At 40.6% G+C, this 21,694-nt stretch overlaps 1 protein-coding gene across 1 annotated transcript in view; it reads left to right on the forward strand.

Moving 5' to 3' along the window:
- SHC3 (SHC adaptor protein 3) overlaps positions 1 to 21,694 on the forward strand; it is a 72,166-nt gene that overhangs the window by 23,564 nt on the left and 26,908 nt on the right. The window contains exons 2-3 of the mRNA XM_077816374.1: positions 4,326 to 4,396; positions 20,853 to 20,916. Coding sequence (XP_077672500.1) covers positions 4,326 to 4,396; positions 20,853 to 20,916 — 135 coding nt within the window. The remainder of the gene's footprint in view (positions 1 to 4,325; positions 4,397 to 20,852; positions 20,917 to 21,694) is intronic.

A 21,694-nucleotide genomic window follows, 5' to 3' on the forward strand; every position in this document is an offset into this window, starting at 1 on the left:
ACAGCTGAGGATCTGACCTTTAAAGTTTGGCTTCATATTTGCTGACACCTTTTGCATCAAGATTTTAGAAACTTCAAAACCCAGAAGGTGAGATACAAGTGAAGTGAAAGGTTAAAAAAATAAAAAGATATTGAAACAAATCTATCCTCCAAACTGTAGTTTTATACTACAACAACAGAATCAACCAGCTCACAGTAGTCACTCAGTCTTTCATTTTACTCCAAGCTACAATGACGCCAATAACATTTTATAGAGAAATTAAAAGACAATCTATGCTGGCATATGAAAACAAACAAACTCTCTATACTTGTATGCTCCTTTATAAGACACTTTGTCAAGATTCCAGATAATGTTAATAGCAACATAATAGGGCTGTCAAGCGATTAAAAAAATTAATCGCAATTAATCATGCAATTAATTGCGCTGTTAAATAGAATACCATTTATTTAAATATTTTTGGATGTTTTCTGCATTCTCAAATATATTGATTTCAGTTACAACACAGAATACAAAGTGTACAGTGCTCACTTTATATTTTTGATTATAAATATTTGCACTGTAAAAAACAAAATAGTATTTTTCAATTCACCTACAAGTACTGTAGTGCAATCTCTTTGTCATGAATGTTGAACTTACAAATGTAGATTTTTTTGTTACATAACTGCACTCAAAAACAAAACAATCTAAAACTTTAGAGCCTACAAGTCCACTCAGTCCTACTTCTTGTTCAGCCAATCCTCAGACAAAAATGTTTGGTTACAATTTGCAGGAGAGAATGCTGCCCACTTTTTTTACAATGTCACCTGTAAGTGAGAATGGGCATTCGCATGGCACTATTATAGCTGGCATCGCAAGATATTTACGTGCCAGATGCGCTAAAGATTCATATGTCCTTTTGTCCTTAAACCACCATTCCAGAGATCATGCATCCATACTGATGATGGGTTCTGCTAGATAACGATCGAAAGCAGAGTGGACTAACGCATGTTCATTTTCATCATCTAAGTCAGATGCCACCAGCAGAAAGTTGATTTTCTTTTTTGGTGGTTCAGGTTCTGTAGCTTCTGCATTGGGGTGTTGCTCTTTTTAGACTTCTGAAAGCATGCTCCACACCTCATCCCTCTCAGATTTTGAAAGGCACTGCATATTTTTAAACACTGGGTCAAGTGCTGTAGCTATTTTTAGAAATCTCACATTGGTACCTTCTTTGTGTTTTGTCAAATCTGCTCTGAAAGTATTCTTAAAACGAACATGTGCTACGTCATCATCTGAGACCACTATAACATGAAATATGTAGCAGAATGCAGGTAAAACAGAGCAGGAGGCCTTCAGTTCTCCCCCAAGGAGTTCAGTCAAATTTAATTAACACCATTTTTTTTAACAAGCATCAGCATGGAAGCATGTCCTCTGGAACGGTGGTCAAAGCATAAGGGGGCATATGAATGTTTGCAATACCTTGCAACACCTACTACAAAACTGCCATGCGAACACCTGTTTTCGCTTTCAGGTGACATTGTAAATAAGAAACAGGCAGAAGTATCTTCCATAAATGTAAACAAACTTGTTTGTCTTAGCGATTGGCTGAACAAGAAGTAGGACTGAGTGGACTTGTAGGCATTAAAGTTTTACATTGTTTTGGTTTTGAGTGCAGTTATGTAACTGTGACAAAGCTCTGTCCTTGCTTCCATGGGTCCCACGTTTCCTGGTGGATTTCGCTAGCCTTAGAGGCTCACAGTGACCCTCCATGTAACCCTTCTTTCTCTAGAGACAAGGGTCACAGTCTACTGAGCCATTTTCATCATAAGCCAGCAAGGGAGGTGAGGAAGTTATCCTTCCTTGCACGGTCTCTGTTGTCTCCGAGTCTCAGTGATTAATCAGGGGGCAAAGGTGGGGTGGCAAGCCCAGGCCCACCCTCTACTCCGGGCTCCAGCCCAGGGACCCTAATAGTATCAGCTATGGTAGCTGACCTTTTAGAAACATGACATGTACAATTCCCTGGGCTAGTTCCCCCACAGCAGCCCTCACTTCCTCAAGCTCCACTTCACCCTTACCTCAGAGCCTCCTTCCTTGTGCCTGATATGGTGTGTACTACTCAGCCTCTCCAACAGCACAACCTCCTCTCACAGCTCCTGACATGCACACCCACCTGACTGGCTGAGAGGCTTTTAACTAGTTTCAGCCAGTCCCTGGTTGGCTTCAGGTGTCCCAATCAACCTAGCATTCTCCCTGCCTTCTGGAAAGTTCTTAATTGGCCCCAGGTGTCCTCATTGACCTGGAGCAGCTTCCATTTCACTTAACCTGGTACCAGGGATTTGTTTAGCCTGGAGCTAATATATCTGTCTCCCACTACTTTTCTATAGCCATCTGGCCTTGCCCTGTCACAGTAACAAAAAAAAAAAAATCTATATTTGTAAGTTACACTTCCATGATAGAGATTGCACTACAGTACTAGTATGAGGTGAATTGAAAAATACTATTTCTTTTGTTTATCATTTTTACAGTGCTAATATTTGTAATAAAAAATAATAGTGAGCACTGTAAACTTTGTATTCTGTGTTGTAATAGAAATCAATCTATTTGAAAATGTAGAAAAACATCCAAAAATACCAATTGAAATTTATTAAATATTCTATCGTTTAACAGTGCGATTAATCATGATTGGTTTTTTTATTGCGATTAATGTTTTTGAGTTAATGGCATGAGTTCACTGCAATTAATCGACAGCCCTACAACATAATCCTTTAATCAGACATTCATACAAAATTCTTGATTAGACTTTGGGACACCCATCTATCCATTATTCCAAAGAATGCGGGCCTAATTCTCTACTTTGTTACACCAGTTTAACACCAGCATACCTCAATTGACTTTACTGAAATTACACTGGTGTAAAAACAGTGTACTAGAGCAAAGGGGCAGGCCTGTTATCTATAGATCTCTCTTTAACTATGTATTTTTTTCAAAAAATCCAGTGGATAATTGTGCACTTAATGTCCATGTGCTGAGCAGGTGTTTGTTCATGCAAATAACTAATTATAGAAGTGGATTCTCCAGTCTGCTAAGGCCACTTTACTGCTTGTGCAAAGTAGCTTTAAACTGGCCAGAGATTTGCAGTGTATAATTCCCCCTGCGTAGGGGGAATTTATAGCCACCTCCCACCCCTGCTTCCTTTGCATTCCTAGCGTAAGAGGGAGGAGGTGGCGTATTGGGCTGGGGCAAGGTGGAGCTGTGGTAGAACTGAGTTCTGTCATGCTCAGTCTTCCACTGGTGGGATACAGGTTGGATCTAATGGAGAATCAGAGCATCTATGTCTAACTGGTCACTTCCACGTGGAAATACCTGATGTGGGTTTAGAATAATTTGGAGAGTTTTTCATGTACAATTATATGCTTTGCTTTCAATCAGGACCGTAATACTTTTTTGCATTTGTCTGAAAGTGATTGGCTTAGCATGACCATTTCCTATAACAGTTTTGAATTCCACCTGTTTTATTTTTTTCAGTTAGATTTTTTTTTTAAAACATGATAGCAAGGCAGATTGTATTCAGACAGCCATGTGCTAGAATCTGCTTGAGTAAGATATTTCTAATTTTGCAGGATTATCTTTAGAACAATAGATAGACGGCTGTCCATATGTCTTTTCAGGGGTTTTCTGAGCTGAATTTGCAATCAGCTGATTAAAGGATGAACATGTTGCTTTTCACATCATCTGGTTTATAAAGAACCCCATATCTGTGACCATAAAATAGTTAGGAGTTTGGGAAAGGCAGATAATGTGTACATCCACTTATTGCAATGGCATGTGCAGATCAGATGTTTGCACATGCAATACTCAATTGTCTTTCTCACTGACCATTTACTCTTCCAAATATCTGATTTGGGGTATAGTTACGTGAAGTTGTATGCCTGACTTTTTGATAATCTGGCCCATAATATATGGATTTGTTTATAACAAATTGATGATAAACATGACAATATCTTGGCATATTTTTCAATTTAACCCCTTTTTATATTTTTTTATTTGTACTTCTTTGCATATCTTCAAGCTTAGTAAAGAATATGAATGTGAGTGAACTACTAAGTAGTACATTATGTTCTGTGTATTATGATGAGATTAGGCATAAAAAGATATGTTGACTAAATTGTAAATGAATGCAGTATTTATAGAGCAACCCTTTGATCCAAAGAACCTAGTTATGAAAAGCTAGCTTACAAACGATAAATCAGATGTAAAACAAAGATTGCACAGTAACTTTGATTGTTTCTTCTCCTTGAGCTCAGTAATGTGTGTAATACATACTTTATAACTTTTCTTTCTTCCTGCAGTACTTGGGATGTATAGAGGTCTTACGCTCAATGAGATCTCTTGACTTCAATACAAGAACACAGATTACAAGGTAAGACTTCTTGCAAATAAATTCACATAGTTAACTCTTGTATTATCTCCAAACAGTCAAGCATATGACTGGAGAAGAGCAAATATGTAACTGAATGTTTAGACTCTTTGGTCCCATTCTTATATTTTGCATTTAAAGGTGGGCATCTTACATTAGTGTAGCTCCAAAGGGACTTAGAGTCTTTTTCTGCCTGTTCTTCTGCCCTTTCAGGCTGCAATTCAGCAAAGCATTTAAGCATGTGCTTAAGTACATTACCATTAAACAAATATTAATACTTCACTGAATAGGGACAGACTGCTGAATTGGGGCCTCAAGGCTTGAAATTCTAAAAAGCCTTAAGGAATTTTGTGTGTGTGTAATTTTAATTGTTCCTTGTGAAACTACAGAAAAGAAGGGTTAATATTTTTAAAAATTAAAAATCTATAGTACAGAAAATATAGATAGAAAGAAATCAGTAGAATGGTAATAGAAACAAATACAAGCCTATTATTCTTTCCAGAGAATCCATAATAAATAGTACATATGTACACATATATATACTGGATTGACATTAGAATTTCTAAGCATAGCTTTTTTTAAATTCATCACTAAAAGATGATACTGCTTTTAAAACATTATCCATGAATAATTCTATTTATAAAGAAATTCTTTAGGGAGAAATACAGCAAATGTTTATTTTTTATACATTCTAGTTTTAGGGCCTGATCCCATTCACTTTGAATCAGGCCCCCCAATGTGGCAAGATGCCGGTGTCTTCTAGCATTTGATAGTACAGCTTCCAAAAACCGTAGCCAAATCAGGCAGTAAACCATTCTGTTTGTTTGAAAAGGAAAAATATAAAATGGGATTAGTGGAGAAGGCTGTTGGGTTGTGAATGGTGTTCTGGAAAACACCTCCCAGTTTCTAGTGGTCTATCTCAATCAAAAAGAAAAGGAGTACTTGTGGCACCTTAGAGACTAACCAATTTATTTGAGCATAAGCTTTCGTGAGCTACAGCTCACTTCATCAGATGCATACTGTGGAAACTGCAGAAGACATTATATACACAGAGACCATGAAACAATACCTCCTCCCACCCCACTCTCCTGCTGGTAATAGCTTATCTAAAGTGATCACTCTCCTTACAATGTGTATGAAAATCAAGGTGGGCCATTTCCAGCACAAATCCAGGTTTTCTCACTCCCCCCCCCCCACAAACTCACTCTCCTGCTGGCAATAGCTCATCCAAACTGACCACTCTCCTTACAATGTGTATGATAATCAAGGTGGGCCATTTCTAGCATAAATCCAAGTTTAACCAGAACGTCTGGGGGGGGGGGGGGTAGGAAAAAACAAGGGGAAATAGGCTACCTTGCATAATGACTTAGCCACTCCCAGTCTCTATTTAAGCCTAAATTAATAGTATCCAATTTGCAAATGAATTCCAATTCAGCAGTTTCTCGCTGGAGTCTGGATTTGAAGTTTTTTTTGTTTTAAGATAGCGACCTTCATGTCTATCTTAAAACAAAAAAACTTCAAATCCAGACTTGTTTCATGGTCTCTGTGTAGATAATATCTTCTGCAGTTTCCACAGTATGCATCCGATGAAGTGAGCTGTAGCTCACAAAAGCTGATGCTCAAATAAATTGGTTAGTCTCTAAGGTGCCACAAGTACTCCTTTTCTTTTTGCGAATACAGACTAACACGGCTGTTACTCTGAAACCTATCTCAATCAAAGAATTCATGATATATCTGTTATGAAACTAATACCTCTCGTGCTTGGATGTTCTTGTAGACTCCATGGACCAGATTCAGAGCTCTTGCACATGGGTGTAATTTCAGTGACTTACAAGAGTTGCACCTGCACGCACCAACTTCAAGTTTGCCGCCATGAGTAAGACTACGCTGCAGTTGGAAGCTCACTAAAAGTAGCACCATGGCTGTTGTGACTCGAGCTCTCAAGCCTACCCAACCCCCTGGGTCTGAGCTTAGGTGGCTAGTCAGAGTCTTCGCCAGAGCCACAACTTCGGCACTGCTATTTTTAGCATGCTAGCTTGAGCTGAACTAGCATGAGTCCATCTACCTGGACTGGGAGGCTTGCTCCCAGTCCAGCTGCAGTGTAGGCATACCTTCTGAGTCCTTTAACTGGGTGCTCAGATACTATGAGGGTGAGTGGAATAGAGATAGATGACAGAACATTATATTTTCCTGTCAAACATTCTAGGCCTTAGAAGACACTTGAGAATATTTCTTATAAGCTGTCTTCGTGGTCTCTGTCTGTGTTTCTACAGTATTCACAATAATGGCCTTTTTAAGCGACTTCATGCCAGACAGAATTTTAGTGCTGACACACATGGCACATTTGTACTTACCACTTGGAAAGTTAAGTGATACTGGCTTATAAAACAATTTGTAATAGTTACTTACTTTGTTTTATATCTGAATACGAGCCACTTGTTGGTTGGTGTACACTTTCCTTGGCTTAGCATTGCTTTTTTCTCCAGTAACTAGTTTAAAGATCCGCTCTGTCAGTAAAACTCAACCACATTTGCCAATCAGAAAGCAGTATAATCTGTGGTCATTTTTACATGCAAAATGTCACTGCTCCAGTGTTCTCTGAGTGCATGGTTATTTTTGGCTTTAACTGTGAAACATACATTTGGAAAGTGACGTTTTTCTGATGAAGTTGTAGCATAGCTGATCACATACTGGGCACTTCCTTGGCTCATAATCTTTTGACCACATCTAAAATGTAAGAAAAGTCGCAGGCAGAAAACCTTATGTTGCTTGGGGTTTCTTTTCTTTTCCTTTTTTTTTCTTTTTTTAAAATGATGCCACACAGACTCACTCCTCGGATTCATTCACAAGGTGTAATCCAAAGTCCACTGATGTCAGTGGGAGCTTTGGATGAGCTTTGAATCAGATGCTAGAACCTGAATCTGCATTTCACTAACATTAGAAATAATCACGGACATTAGAAATGCCTATGGCTTGGGTTACGGTTAAAGAAACCACCACAAGCAGTCTCTGCCTCACTTTGTAATTTCGTATTTCACATACAAGCTTATGTTTGATTAAGAAGTCACATTTCCCCAAACTCACTTTTGAGCTTTAACCTTCATGGTAAAATGTCACACATGCACCAACTGATTCCTGCTGACCTCACTTACAAGTAACAAACAGAAGTCTCTAAGTCATATTTATTCTAGGATTGTAGTAATTCTATAGTTTATTCATAATCTGTGCCAAATGCTCTGTATCATTGTCCTTGATTCTTGTATAAATGTTGGCAGACCCAGTAGCGCAGCAGGTATACAAGTGAGGCATTATCATTGCTTGCTTGTTAGCTGATTTCTCTGCAGCTCTTTCACCAATGAGAATCATTTTAAAATTTGAAAATCCTTGTGTAGTGGATCATCGGCAGCAGGGATTGAAGCTGGGACCTGTGGTGCCTTTACTGCCTGAGCGAAAGAGCCCAGGTTCCATAAATTGCTCTAGGACTAGCCACTGGAAGGGGACAGAGTCACACTGTGTAAGCGTGGCTGCACCACTCCTCTTGGCTGGAGAAGATACCCTGAGCTTCAGATGTCTAAGCAGTTCAAATCCATGTTTGGATCGCTAGTTATAATGCAACCTTCCTGGCTGGCTGTAAGCATGGATTGCTCTTGCTTTAGTTGATGCCATTTTGGTGTGAGGTGTCCTTGCAAATCCTATAGACTTGAAAGAAGAAATGGCTCCACCTTTGGCCTGACATAACTTCTGACATCAGGTAATGTTTAGTAAGCACTCTAGAGGCCAGTTTGCGAATATGAGCCCAGTCAGAGTCTACAGGATTCTGGAAACCTCTATTTCCCGGGGCCATGCTGAAGGCTTGGTGTGCATGGACAGTAGCATAGTCACTCCCTTTCTAACATTACATCAACAGTTGCTCCCACAGCAGTACCATATCTGTCATTGCACACTCCTCTTCTCTGTGGGCAGATTTTCAAAAGATTTCAGCTCTTACAATTGGGGCCAGATTTCTTAGGAGCTCCGCTCCCATTTAGGCATCACCGTAAGTGGCGACACATTCAAAAGAGATGAGCTCGTTGACCATGTAATTCCTTCCCCCTGACTTTTGCCAAGATCAATAATGAGTAAGGAGAGAAGAGATTCCCGAGGACCTGATCACAAGATTAAGGGGCCAAGGAGTAGCTTTATCTGAGGCACAATAACCAAGAGCTCAAAACATTTAAATTAAATATGTAACTCAGTTATTGCACATTTAAAATAACACAATGGGGTGGAATGCAGAATGGGGAGTGGGGGGGAGATAAAGTTCCTGGACAAGCCATCAGGTTAAAAGATTGTGTAAATGTCATATTTGATGTATATTGTTCAGGTGTCTAGAATTTATCTTTGGGCCAGATTGTGACTCGTTCTATTGGCAAACTTTTGCTCACCTGAATAGTCCTATTGAAGTCTATGGCTTGTTTGAATAAGTGCTCATTATGATGGTTGTAAAGACTCCACAGTCTTGCTTGTAATCAAAGGAAAACAAAGTTGTAGTTCACTGGGAGGTTCTGTTGATCTCAAGGGCAAAAATTTCTAAAGCAGCTTTTAAAATTGTGCCCACGATGTGACACATCTAAGTTTTTGTATATGCAAAATTATATATATTTGTGCATACCTGCTACATTGATGCATGCTTGCGGAGAGGAAGAAAGCTTTTTTAGCCAAACTGCAGAACTGAGAGTCAGACTCCTGGGTTCTATAGGTTCTGGCTTCTTGTCTCCTGGGACACACCACTTAATCTGTTTTGACCTCACAGGGTTGTGAGACTAAATGTTTGTAAAGTGCACTAAAATCTTTGGATGGAAAGGACTGTAGAAGTGCAAACAATTAATACTGGCTGAGATTTTCAAAGCTGCCTAATGGATTTAGATGCCCAAGACCCATTAGAAATTAAGGGGACTTAGGTGTCCAAACTCCCTAGAAAGTATTGAAAATCATCCCACCTGTTATTATTTAATCAGTTATTTAGATACACAAATCCAAGTGTATGCTTGGGCAAAACCAAACACATGAAAAACTGGCAACTTTTGAAGGCCCAAAATAAATACGATTTGCTTAGGGGTCTTCTCTTAAGGTCACTCGTAAAAAATATAAGGTATTTTCACTGTTTTGCTTGGCGCTTTGTGTGTCTAACACTTAACTTGAATTGTTTATCATTCTTAAAAATTAAAATGTTAAATATTTTAATAGTTAATATACTTTCTACGTAAGTGAAATCAATGAACAGATGCTTCCCTTTACCATGCTGTTAGTAGAAGGGTATCAACAGTTTCAGTGTTGCCCAGAAAAACGTGGTGGTATATTAGTCTGTGGCTATGGCTTATGGAGAAATGAAAAGGTAAGTATAAATTGTATGAGATTTTTCCTTGATCATTGTGAAATTTGAAGTTGCCAGAGGCTTTTACTACAGAACAAATGTGACAATTAGAGTGCTATTGTATTGTCACTTGTGAACCTATTCTTTTGTAATCTCCACGTGAATCTTTGAATTTTTAAATGGAAGTGCACGCAGAAGTGTCAGTAGGTATAGATAATGGTAAAATAAAAGCCATCTGAATCCACAAATTGTATAATTAACTGTGCATTGGCAATTCTTGGCACACACCTGAAGTAATGCTAACTTGCTTGGGCAAAGGAAAGAACAGAAGCGTTTCATTCTCAACGTAGAGGAGGAGCCAGACAACTGAACTAACTGCAGCTGGCAACTCGTCTTAAATTCACCATGACTCCTTCCACCATCGCCACTGAAAGGGACCACCTTTAAAGTTTTTTTGGCCAGCCCATTTGTGTCCTCAAACTTTTTATTAAAAAAATATTCAGGTAAAATATTATTGCAACACGTGCAATGTTTACAGTTCATCTAATACACAAGTGTCTACATCTGTGTGCTTACTGTTAAATTTGTTACATTATAATGAGCTTTAGCTACCATGTTGCATGCATGGACCGAATTATAATTATATTGCATGTACAGTTTGTCATACTACAGGTATCTGGATTACAAGCCTGCATGTTCTGTGTTGTTGTTAGCTAATTGAGTGCAATTACTTTAGTGCATGCAGCGTCTGAAAGCCATCTCACCATACTGAGTGAAACATTATGTTGCATGTTCCGTTAATAAGTAGATCCCCATAGCGGAATAACTTATATTAGCGATGGGCCTGAATACAATCCAGATCCTAGTCCCCCATGAACTTTGTGGGGATAAGGTGCTCAAACCCTGCTCACAGCCCAGATCTTGTGGTTGGACCCTCCCTTCGTAAGGGGCTGAACCAAAACCATAAATACACACTTTTCCATCCATTCCCCCTGCCCCGACTTTTGGAAAGGAGGTGTTCAAAATCCAAATCCAAGGTACAGAACTAGGTTCAGGCCCACCACTAAATTGTATTGATGACGTTTCAATTCATATAGTATTTCTTTACATATTTTGTATTCTTTACAGAAACTTATTGCCAGCAAAGATCACCCGGAAGGAAGACATTGGGAGGGAAAAATGGCTCCACTATAGCGTATGAAGAAATTTAGGTAACATGTATTTATTTCAAACAATAAGTCTTATGTAGTCACTGAATTCCCCCCCATCCCTCAGCTATTTGGAAAATATTACTTTTGCTTGGAAAGCACCAGTGTTCTATAGTTTACCTGTGGTTAATGGACCATGGATTTTGCCATCTGGATGGTACTGTAGGGGTGTGTAATACATAGACTCGGATTGTAAGTAACCCCAGCACACCTGTGCATGGACAGAGGGTGATCAAGAAGCTGTGCAAAGGGAGAAAATCTACACAGGGGCGAGCTCTGGGGAGCACAGGGACTGCTTGCTATTACTCCCCTTTTCAGGGCAGGGAGGAGACAGGGCTGTGCTCGTAACCTGTAACAGCAAGCTGAGTAGGAGAGCATCTGCCCCATTTTTATGCAAGGAGGAGCTTTGGTTCTCCTCTTGGGGCAGTGGAGCTCCAGACAGACTGCCCCCTCCTCAGGTCTGTGACTCAAAAGTTACTGTCTAGCCCATGCTTTACATACTCTGAGAACCTTCAACGGATAGCAGATTAGTAGTAGTAGAAGTAGTAATTTATTGTTAATGAGTTTCATACCAGGAAATGTGCCCAGTAGGTGAATAACTGCTACTCATATGCACCAGAATTATGAATAATACCTGGATAACTAATTTATAATACCTGACACTCATGCTTAACAGAATAACAAATACCGATGGGGGAATAATTTACATCTGCCCACTTAGCTCCCATAAAGTAGCATGCAAATGTGTTGGAACAAACGGGCTTTTTAATGTGCTTTACATTGTAAGTATCTTTAATTTTAATTTATTATTATTAATGGAAACATTTTCAATAATGTTGGATTAATTTGATCTATGGTAGTTCAACAATAATGAACAAAAGAGGACAATAATAACTTATTAAGCCTGGGCAGCCTTCCCTGTCTCCTTTTTGCTAGCCTCTGTGAGTAAGAAAGAGCTACAGAGAGGACTGGGTTGGGAGAGAGTTGAAGACAAAATTGCCAGCTTCATGTCTTTGGCAACTCCTGTGGATGTAGCTGCACCCTGTATTATCAGACAAGAGGTTGATGAACCTGAGCAGTTCTGTTGGGTTTTCTTAGCCGAGATAAATAAATTCAGTTCAAGAATAACTGTCTTTGTACTGAAGTATAAAATGCAAAATGTGTCCTGTCTGAAATATTGAGTGTGTGTGTAAAGTTTGGAGTTTGTGGCAACTGTGGATTTAGCCAGAGGGAAGCAAAATAAGTGAGACTTCTCAGGGCTATAAGAGAACATCTGGGGACTCATTTCAGTAGTTAGTGTGAAGCAGAGGGGTTTTATTCCTGCTTTTAAAGGCAAATCTCAGTGCAAAGTTAACTGTGGAGTCATTACTTGACAATTAGGAGAATGTGTCAAATTTTTAACAGCAGATGGGCCATGGGACTGCAAACACATGGAGAAAACCAAGGTGCAGGGAAGCTGAGTGACTCTTTTTTACACCATGCATAATTAGTCTGTGGAACTCATTGCCACAGGATATTGTTGAGGCCAAGAACTTATCAGGCAGTAAAGAAGGGATTGGACACTTATATGAATAATAAGGCTAGCCAGTTTTATAATCACTAATCCAAACCCAAGAGATTTTGGAAGAGTTGTAAAAGCTCATGCTTCAGGATTTAAGATAATCTCTAGCAATTAGTGGGAGAGTCACTTGGGGCAAAGATTATCCCGTATCTGTCTAGCAAGCGCTCTGAAGTGACAGGTGTCTGCTCTTAGAGACAGGGTACTAGACTAGAAGAACTTTAGATCTGATCTAATATGACAATTCCTATGTTCCTGTGGCTACTGTGAGCCGATGGCTGAGCTAGGAATAGAGTTTGTCTTCTGTGTCTCAGTCCATTGTCCTGCCCACTGGTCTACACTTCCAGAGGCCATGCTGGAATAGAGAATGATGGCCTGCAAAGGAGGCTCGAGAATTATGGCTTCTTCACTAAACTGATCCAGACTTAGGTTCTTCCTTTAGTTCAGGGGAGGCCAACCTGTGGCTGAAGAGCCACGTGCAGCTCTTCAGAGGTTAATATGCGGCTCCTCGTACAGGCACCGACTTCAGGGCTGAAGCTACAGGCGCCAACTTTCCAGTGTGCCGGGGGGGTGCTCACTGCTCAACCCCGGCTCTGCCACAGGCCCTGCCCCCACTCCACCCCTTCCCGCCCCCTACCTGAGCCTGCCGTGCCCTTGCTTCTTCCACCCCTCCCCCCACAGCCTCCTGCATGCCACAAAACAGCTGATTGGGAGGTGCTGGGAGTGGGTGGGGCTGCTGACATATTACTGTGGCACCTTAGCAAGGTACATTGGTCAATTCTGGTTCCTTCTCAGGCTCAGGCTGGCCACCCCTGCTTTAGTTTGTTGGCATCACTGAACTTATCTTCCAAAAACAATCCCTAAATACAGGGTTTTGCACACACTATTTATGTACACTAAAAGTGGGTTTTAGAAGCTTGTTTTGAAAATGTACCCCTTCTAATGGCAGAGCGTTTAGAGTCTGTGTGATGCTTAAACATAATGGGTGTTTTCAGAAATATGCTCACAACTGTGTGCACAAAAATGAAGTTGTCTAATTGGCATGTACAGTTGCCATAGCTGTGCACAGAATCCAATATATATATATAGGCTCCTAAGATGCCAGTTAGGTGCAAAACTGACCCTGTGTGTATGCAATTTTGTGGTTATAAATACAAATTAGGTGTGTAATTGCATGCACAATTCCGAAAATCAGAACAGTCAGACTTTTTAACTAGCTTATTAGAAGTAGGTTTTAACAATATGTAATTCTCTGTGCTGCTGGTGTATAAAACAGTAGGATGTTCTGGAGCTCATATTAGCCTAAAGACTTCGGTTTTATAAATCTGCATTTTATTCACATTTTATGTGGAATTTAGTAAATATGTGACTAGATTCCCACAAAGGCTTGATAGGAGTGAAAGGTACTGGTTGTGCTAAGATCTTCTGCCTGGTGTATTGCTTAATAAATATGCATCTATGGAAGTTCAAAAATAAGTGAACACCACTAAACCAAATCAATGGGTGGTAAAAAATCTTTGGCAGTGAAGGGATTAAAAAAGCATCTAAGAATTGTTGACGCAGGGTGCTCTGAAATAGCACTGAGGCTTGAGTACACTGACTTTTGTCATTGATTTAGAAAACACTTTTCAAATGAATATAGAAAACTGAGTGCAAGAGTATTGTGCCAATGCCCTTGAATTACTATTGTGTAGTTCAACATACATCTAACCATATGTTATGTTCTGTAGCTAATCATTTCCAAAGATGTATTTCTCATTAGAGTTGATTACAAAGTCCTGATTGTGTATAGTTTATAAAATGTGTTAAGGATAGAATGGCCAGCTTGTTTTTGTTTTCCCCCTTACAGATCTGTCACACATAGAGAATCCCACATTGCAAGAAACAAACTGAGAAGCTGAAGGGAAGAAAGAAGAATGGTTTTATATCTTCCTGTATAAGTTCACCACCATTTGTCTGCCATATTCATCACCACCAACTTATTCTATAAATCCTCCCCTCTGCTCCATGCTTTCCGTGACCTGGAACAAGTTGGCTAGTTCACATTCCTCTTCTGTGAGTTCACTGTAACCATTTCACATCATTAGGTCCTTTCACCCCTTGTACAAGCAGCTCTGCTCCAGGATTATTCTTTACACCATTTATATCACGAAACCTGTCCACTATTCTTTCCTCATTCTCTTCCATACTCTCAGTTCTATGTTCATTAGCTACTTTTTTATTCCCACCTCTATCAGACCCCACCCATTTGCCTCTCTGCCTTTAAAGCACCACTAACTATCATATGTGAGCACCAGCCCTTAAGGCTTCTTAATCCTCCCTTAACCACTTCAAACACTTCAAATTTACTGTGCCTGTTTTGTAAATGAACAAATATTCTGATTATTAAATATATTTCTGAAAGTTTACTTTTGGCCTCTGTGGGATTTATTCAGAATTAAGGTGTTAATATTTTAATATAGGCCATTTTTCTCCTTGGCAGGTGGTAGCTATATAACATGTTTGTTAAAAAGATTGGCAAAGATAGTGTTCAGAAATAAATAGGGGCAGACTGCACAATTTGTCCAGAAATGTGCAGTTCTTTTTCTAAGTAAATTCATTGAATGTTTGTTGCATACAGTAGTTTCTTTGTTTCCTTTTTTAGTCTGTGGAGCCCCAGGTGTGAGATTCAGGCTGGCAAAGATACAGATGGAAGTGTGGGGTAACATGGATAGACAAGAGGAAAAACAGCAAGTTTTATGGCTGTGGCATGCAAGTCTTTTGTGTGCAAATTGGTCAGGGTTTCTAGTCTCAAAATTGACCTACCAGGTTTTTTTTAATTCAATTGAAAAGTCGATGCAACCTTTCCATGTCTGTCTTTTTCTACAAAACAATAGCTTCAGTACTCTTTTCATAAAAAGTAATAAATTTACATGAATTAAATTTTTAAAAATCCAAAACAAAACAAGCAAGTGTACATTCATGTGATTGTGAAAACAATGTTTATTAAAGAAACAGATTTCAGCTTCCTTAGGGCTAGAAGTGCTCACAAAGTATGATGGTTTAAAGTTATGAAAAACAGGACTATGGCCTTTTACATGGAACATGAAGCCAATATGAAAGGCATGCTTTTCTTTTTCACAATAATGTCCGATCATCATGGAGCACTGTAGGTAAGACTGGAGAAATTCAGTATTGCGTATAGACAACATTTCACTCAGTACACTTGCCATCTAAAATCTATACTGAAAGCATAGAGTGTGTTGTGCTGAGAAAATGACTTCAGATATGACCATCTGCAAAGCAGAAAATATTTAGGGCCAGATTTGGAACTCAGTATGTGGTCCTTAATTGCAAGTCTGCACAGAAACCAATTTTACAAGATATCAAGATAGTACCGCACTATGTGGTACATACCTGAGATCAGTGCCTAGTTACCATAAGGGCATGGGGTGCAGAAAGATTTAAACATATTATTGAAAACCACTTTTCCACATCAAGCAAGAAATTACATTTATGTCAAATTTTTCAAAGTCTGTGCAATTGATTAGTCATGCAAATATGCCATAAACCTCTATTTTCCTGTTCAGATGAGTGTTTGTATGCACAAGTCAGATAAGTGCATGCTCAAACTAGCAGCTGTATGCACAGTTAATCTGGTTTGATGTGTGCCTATACAGGGAATGGTGGGTGCAAAATTGGAGAGGATGATTAATATGAGAATCAAAAGGTGAGTAAGGAACTAGTTAAAGGGGAAACTACAATGAGCCATGCTGAAAAGAGCACTGTCAGGGTGGAAGGAGGTTACTGGTGGAATTCCTCAGGGACTGGTCTTGGGACCAATCTTACTTAATATTTTAATTAATGCCCTTGGTGCAAAAAGTGGAAGTGTGCTAATAAAATTTGTGGATGACACAAAGTTGGGAGGTATTGCCAATATGGAGGAGGACCGGAATATCATACAAGGAATTTTGGCGTAATAAAAATGGGATGGAATTTAATAGTGCAAGATCATGAACTTAGGGACTAACAAGAATTTTTGCTGTAAACTGCGGACTTATCAGTTGGAAGTGACAGAAGAGAAGACCTGGGTGTATTGGTAGATCACAGTATGACCATGAGCCCCCAATGTGATGTAGCTGTGAAAAAAGTCAATACAATCATGCATCAGGTGAGATGTTTCCAGTAGCTAGGAAGTGTTATTACCATTGCACAAGGCACCAGTGAGACCTCATCCAGATGAGGAATACTGTGTGCAATTCTGGTCTCCCATGTTTAAGAAAGACTAATTCAAACTGGAACAGATGCAGAGAAGGGCCACTAGGATGATCAGAGGAATGAATAACCTTTCTTATGAGAGGAGACCTAAGGAGCTTGACTTGTTCAGCGTAACAAAATGAAGGCTGAGCGGAGATATAATTTCTCTCTAAATATATCAGAGGGACAAACACCAGGGAGGGAGAGGAGTTATTTAAGTTAATGGCAACACTGGCACAAAAACAAATGGCTATAAACTGTCCAGCAGTGAGTTTAGGCTTCAAAGTAGGTGAAGGTTTCTAACCATTAGAGGAGAGAAATTCTGGAATACCTTCCCAAGGGGAGAAGTGGGTTCAAAAAACCTAATTTGTTTCAAGACTGAGCTTGATAAGTTTATGGAGTGGATGCTATGAGGTTGCAATGGCATATGGCCCATCTGTGACTGCTGTTAGCAAATATCTCCAATGGCTGGAAATGAGACACTAGATGAGAAGGGCTCTGAGTTACTACAGAGAATTATTTCCCAGGTGTCTAGCTGGTGGTTCTCACTCACACACTCGGAGTCTAACTGATTTCCCATATTTGGGGTCAGGAAGGAATTTTTCTCCAGGTCAGACTGGCAGAGACCTTGGGGCACAGGAGCTTAATTTCTAACCTGCCGGGGGGTGTTCCCCCCACCCCCAAGCTCCAGCCAGGCCCTGCCCTCACTCCACCGCTTCCTCCAATGCCCCACCCCTGACCTGCTTCTTACTGCCCCCCCTACCTCTTCCTAGGCCCAAAGTGGGGATGACCAGCCAGCTGTTTTCTTTCCATCTGTTTATCTAATCAAGGGTCTATATGAGCACCTCCGTACGTGAGCGCTTTCATGCCTACTGACCGAGTAAATGCTGCACCTTTTTGCAGCAGCTCTAAGGATCGCTGGTGAGCAGCTGACCCCAGACTTCTCTGGGCTATCCTGTCTTGCACAGGAAAAATTGCTTGGAGAACTTCTTCTCTAGCTCCACTATATTCACCAGCATGCTTCAAAAATAAGCTAGTATGACATTCAAGGCTCCTAATATCACCACCAAAACCATTGTTCATTTTAGAGCTGAGGTTGCTCTCATGTAGTTACTGAAAAACAGGGAACTTGCTAGTTAAAGCAATACTACAGTCCAGACTAGTTTCAAAATGTCTTATCAGCTCAATATCATAACACCCTAATGCACTCTCGTCCTCCTGAGATCCACAGCACACTGTTTTTCATTTCACACACTCAGACACACAACCTGAACTCCAAGCTCAGCAAGGTTAAGGTGTTTTATGAACAAATGTACCTGCAGTTGGAAGTCTGCAGTGTGTTATTACTGCCTAAGCTGATATGAATTCTGGCTCCCCATCTGTCCTCCATTCCACTTCCCAGCTAAAGTGTGCAGTGTTTCGATTGGCTGGCTATTCCAACAGGAGGCTGGTGATACGACCAGCCAATCCTTCAAGCTAGGTTTCTTCCTCTCATTCCAGTACATTCGCTTCCCCAACCTCAGACCTGATAAGGGTAGCCAGCAGGAGTCCCAATCTGATGGATTGACTGAGTTCCCTCAGTGTAGGGCTCCTCTCTTGACATTCAGTTGCCTGTTGGCAGAGAGGCCAGGCAACCAAAGAAGTACCTACCCTAGCTCAGCATCCAAGATGGAGATGTCTCCAATGCAAAGATGCAATCTATGCTTGGCAGGAAATTTGCCTGCAAACTCTCCCTGCCCCTCCATGCCTTCTGTTGCTGATAGTTGCTGGGAGATTGTAGGAGCAGGCAGGGAGAGGTGCAGGGAAATGTACCTGATAAGCGCAGGTTGTATCTCTGCAGTCAGAGTAGATGAGTAGCTGAAGAACGGCCCAGACCAGCTCTGAAGCACACTGGGAAGGGATAGGGAGTAAGTCTGGGGAGCCAGCCATGGGCTGGGGAGAAGGTCTCCCAGCTGCTGCCCAGTTCTCCTCACTGTTTTTGCAAGACCCAGGGCTTGCTGGGAGCCTGTCTGAGGAGCCAGAGGTGCTCATGGCTGGGCAGCATGGCTAAGGAGGCAGCACTGGATCATAGACATATGTGTTGGCTTTTCCTAGGGTTAATGAAAACAGTTCTTATGAGCAAGGGGAATATTTGCCAGCTGGCCTGATTGTTAACTGCTGTATCTGGGAGTGTTAGTAACAATTTTATGGAAAACACATTGCAGAAAATTCATTGGGCTTCTGAACTGAGGTAGATTTGGAGACTAAATTCAATCACTGGACAGTGAAATGGAGGGATTTAGTCTTGCTTTAAGGGCCTGATCCAAAATCTGTTGAAGTTAATGGGAGTCTTTCCACTGACTTCAGGTGCGTTGGTTTGGGCCCTAGGTCAGAAGTGCCACACAATCTGAACCAGGGGCATGTGCAAGAGGGGCAAGCAGGGGCACGACTCCCAAGTCAACAAAACCGAGGCACAGAACTCCTCCATGGCGGGGAGAGTGAGCTCCTCCTGCCCCAGGCCGCGTGGGAGATCTGGCTCCCACGGGGCTATGGGGGAGGACGGGGGAGCCAGCTCCTCCAGCCACCAGGGGAGAGCAAGCGCCACAGGCCCCAGGGTTATGGGGGTGGAGGGGAGCCAGCACCGCAGGCCACGGGGGGCACAGAAAGTGCCCCTCCAAAAGTGGCCAAATTTTTATTTCTGTACATGCCCCAATCTTAACTATGGAGTCACTACTGATTCCTCCATAATAAATCAATAACTTCATTCGTTAGGCCATTGTCCGTGTGTGCACTTGCACATACGTGTGCACCCCCTCCCATATGCACACTGGTCACATACCTTCACATAGACTATGGGTTGAAACAGTAACACGGATACTGTGTCAGAGTAGAATTAAAGTAATATTTTGGTTTTTAACGATGCTTTAGGTTGGCTTTGCGATTTTGGTCATTTCTGGCTGTGTGGGCTTTTGAGTTTGCGGTGGGTTCCCTCCAATTTTGTTATTTTTAAAAATATTTGGTTGTACAAAAGTAATTTGTCCACTTGGAAGCATACACAGACTATTCTGTTCAAGGCTAGATCCATTGCAGCATTGATATTAACATGACTAAGAAGGACTGTGTGCATGCACGGTTTTGGATTTTCAAGAATTAACAATTTGGTTGTTGCATTTGACCTATTGTTTAAAACCTAAAGGGCTTAAAGACATTCACCTGTCGCTGCGTGTTCAGCAAAATTTCATTTTGAAATGCAATCCTATTCTTCATTCAAATTCCTCCTGAGTGTATGTTTCTTTCACTTAGCCGGTCAGCATTAATTTACCAATGACACAAGTGTGATTAGAAAACAAAAACATAACGTTTGTGGTATAAAGATATTTGTAGTGATGAGGTCAGGCCACAAGTTATGTGGGTCATAATGAACAAATACCAGTAAAATCCTTACACCACAACACACGTCATATATTTTCTTTACAACATACATTTTACATCAAAATGATAGCAGAAATATTTTAGAGAGTTCTGATACTATGTGAAACCAGGCTGGCTTGGCTCTGCACAAGCCTCAGAGGGGGAGGAAAATAATCATCTCTATGTTCTAAATTTAGGAAAAAACCCCCCAAAATAAATACATATGTTAAAAATGGTCTCAAATGGTGTCTAATAATTAAGAGCTGCATTGTTTTAAGACCTGATATCTCACTAGGATAAAAAAAAAAAAGAGAATTGTGCAGCACATACCAGCTCTCCAATGGTATAAAGAACCAATTTTTATCCTTAATGGTTCTCAAGTTATTGCACCTTGAACCAAAACTGAGTGTTGTACTTCAGAGCAGAGTAGTCTAAATTTGGAGAAAATTCCACATTTGGGAAGGAAGGTAGAAGGGAAATGTTTTTGGCTGGCTGTATTTTTTTAAAAAATGGAGTCTGTTTTAAAGCTGATCAGAGACGATATCTTTAGTGGTGAGAAAAGAACTAATTGACTCACTAGTTATCAGGTCTTCACTTGTGACTGAATGCCATAAAGAACTAAGTTGTCAAATATTCCCCTTCAGTGCAATTTGAACATATAATGAAGAAACCAGCACATCCATTTGCTCTAAAGCTTATTTTCTGTCTCCACAGGGAAGCAATCAGCCGTGTTTGTGAAGCAGTACCTGGAGCCAAAGCAGCCTTCAAAAAAAGAAAGGTATTTTTCTTTCTTTCTTGTCAGAGACCCATATTTCCTTAGGACACAGTGGGCAGGTGTGTTTTAAGCCAGCCTGAGAACTGCAGGTGCAGAATCTTCCAAAGTTTTGTCTGTGTGCAGCCACTGTTGATTGCACTTACTGCCTTTCCAGTCAGCAAAAAGAAAAGGAGTACTTGTGGCACGTTAGAGACTAACCAATTTATTTGAGCATGAGCTTTCGTGAGCTACAGCTCACTTCATCAGATGCATACCGTGGAAACTGCAGCAGACTTTATATATACACAGAGAATATGAAACAATACCTCCTCCCACCCCACTGTCCTGCTGGTAATAGCTTATCTAAAGTAATCTTCAGGTTAGGCCATTTCCAGCACAAATCCAGGTTTTCTCACCCTCCACCCCCCCACACAAATTCACTCTCCTGCTGGTGATAGCCCATCCAAAGTGACAACTCTTTACACAATCACCAGCAGGAGAGTGAATTTGTGTGGGGGGGGTGGAGGGTGAGAAAACCTGGATTTGTGCTGGAAATGGCCTAACCTGAAGATTACTTTAGATAAGCTATTACCAGCAGGACAGTGGGGTGGGAGGAGGTATTGTTTCATATTCTCTGTGTATATATAAAGTCTGCTGCAGTTCCCACGGTATGCATCTGATGAAGTGAGCTGTAGCTCACGAAAGCTCATGCTCAAATAAATTGGTTAGTCTCTAAGGTGCCACAAGTACTCCTTTTCTTTTTGCGAATACAGACTAACACGGCTGTTACTCTGAAATCTGT

The sequence above is a fragment of the Eretmochelys imbricata genome, chromosome 5, assembly GCF_965152235.1.
Source record: "Eretmochelys imbricata isolate rEreImb1 chromosome 5, rEreImb1.hap1, whole genome shotgun sequence".
NCBI lineage: Eukaryota > Metazoa > Chordata > Testudines > Cheloniidae > Eretmochelys > Eretmochelys imbricata.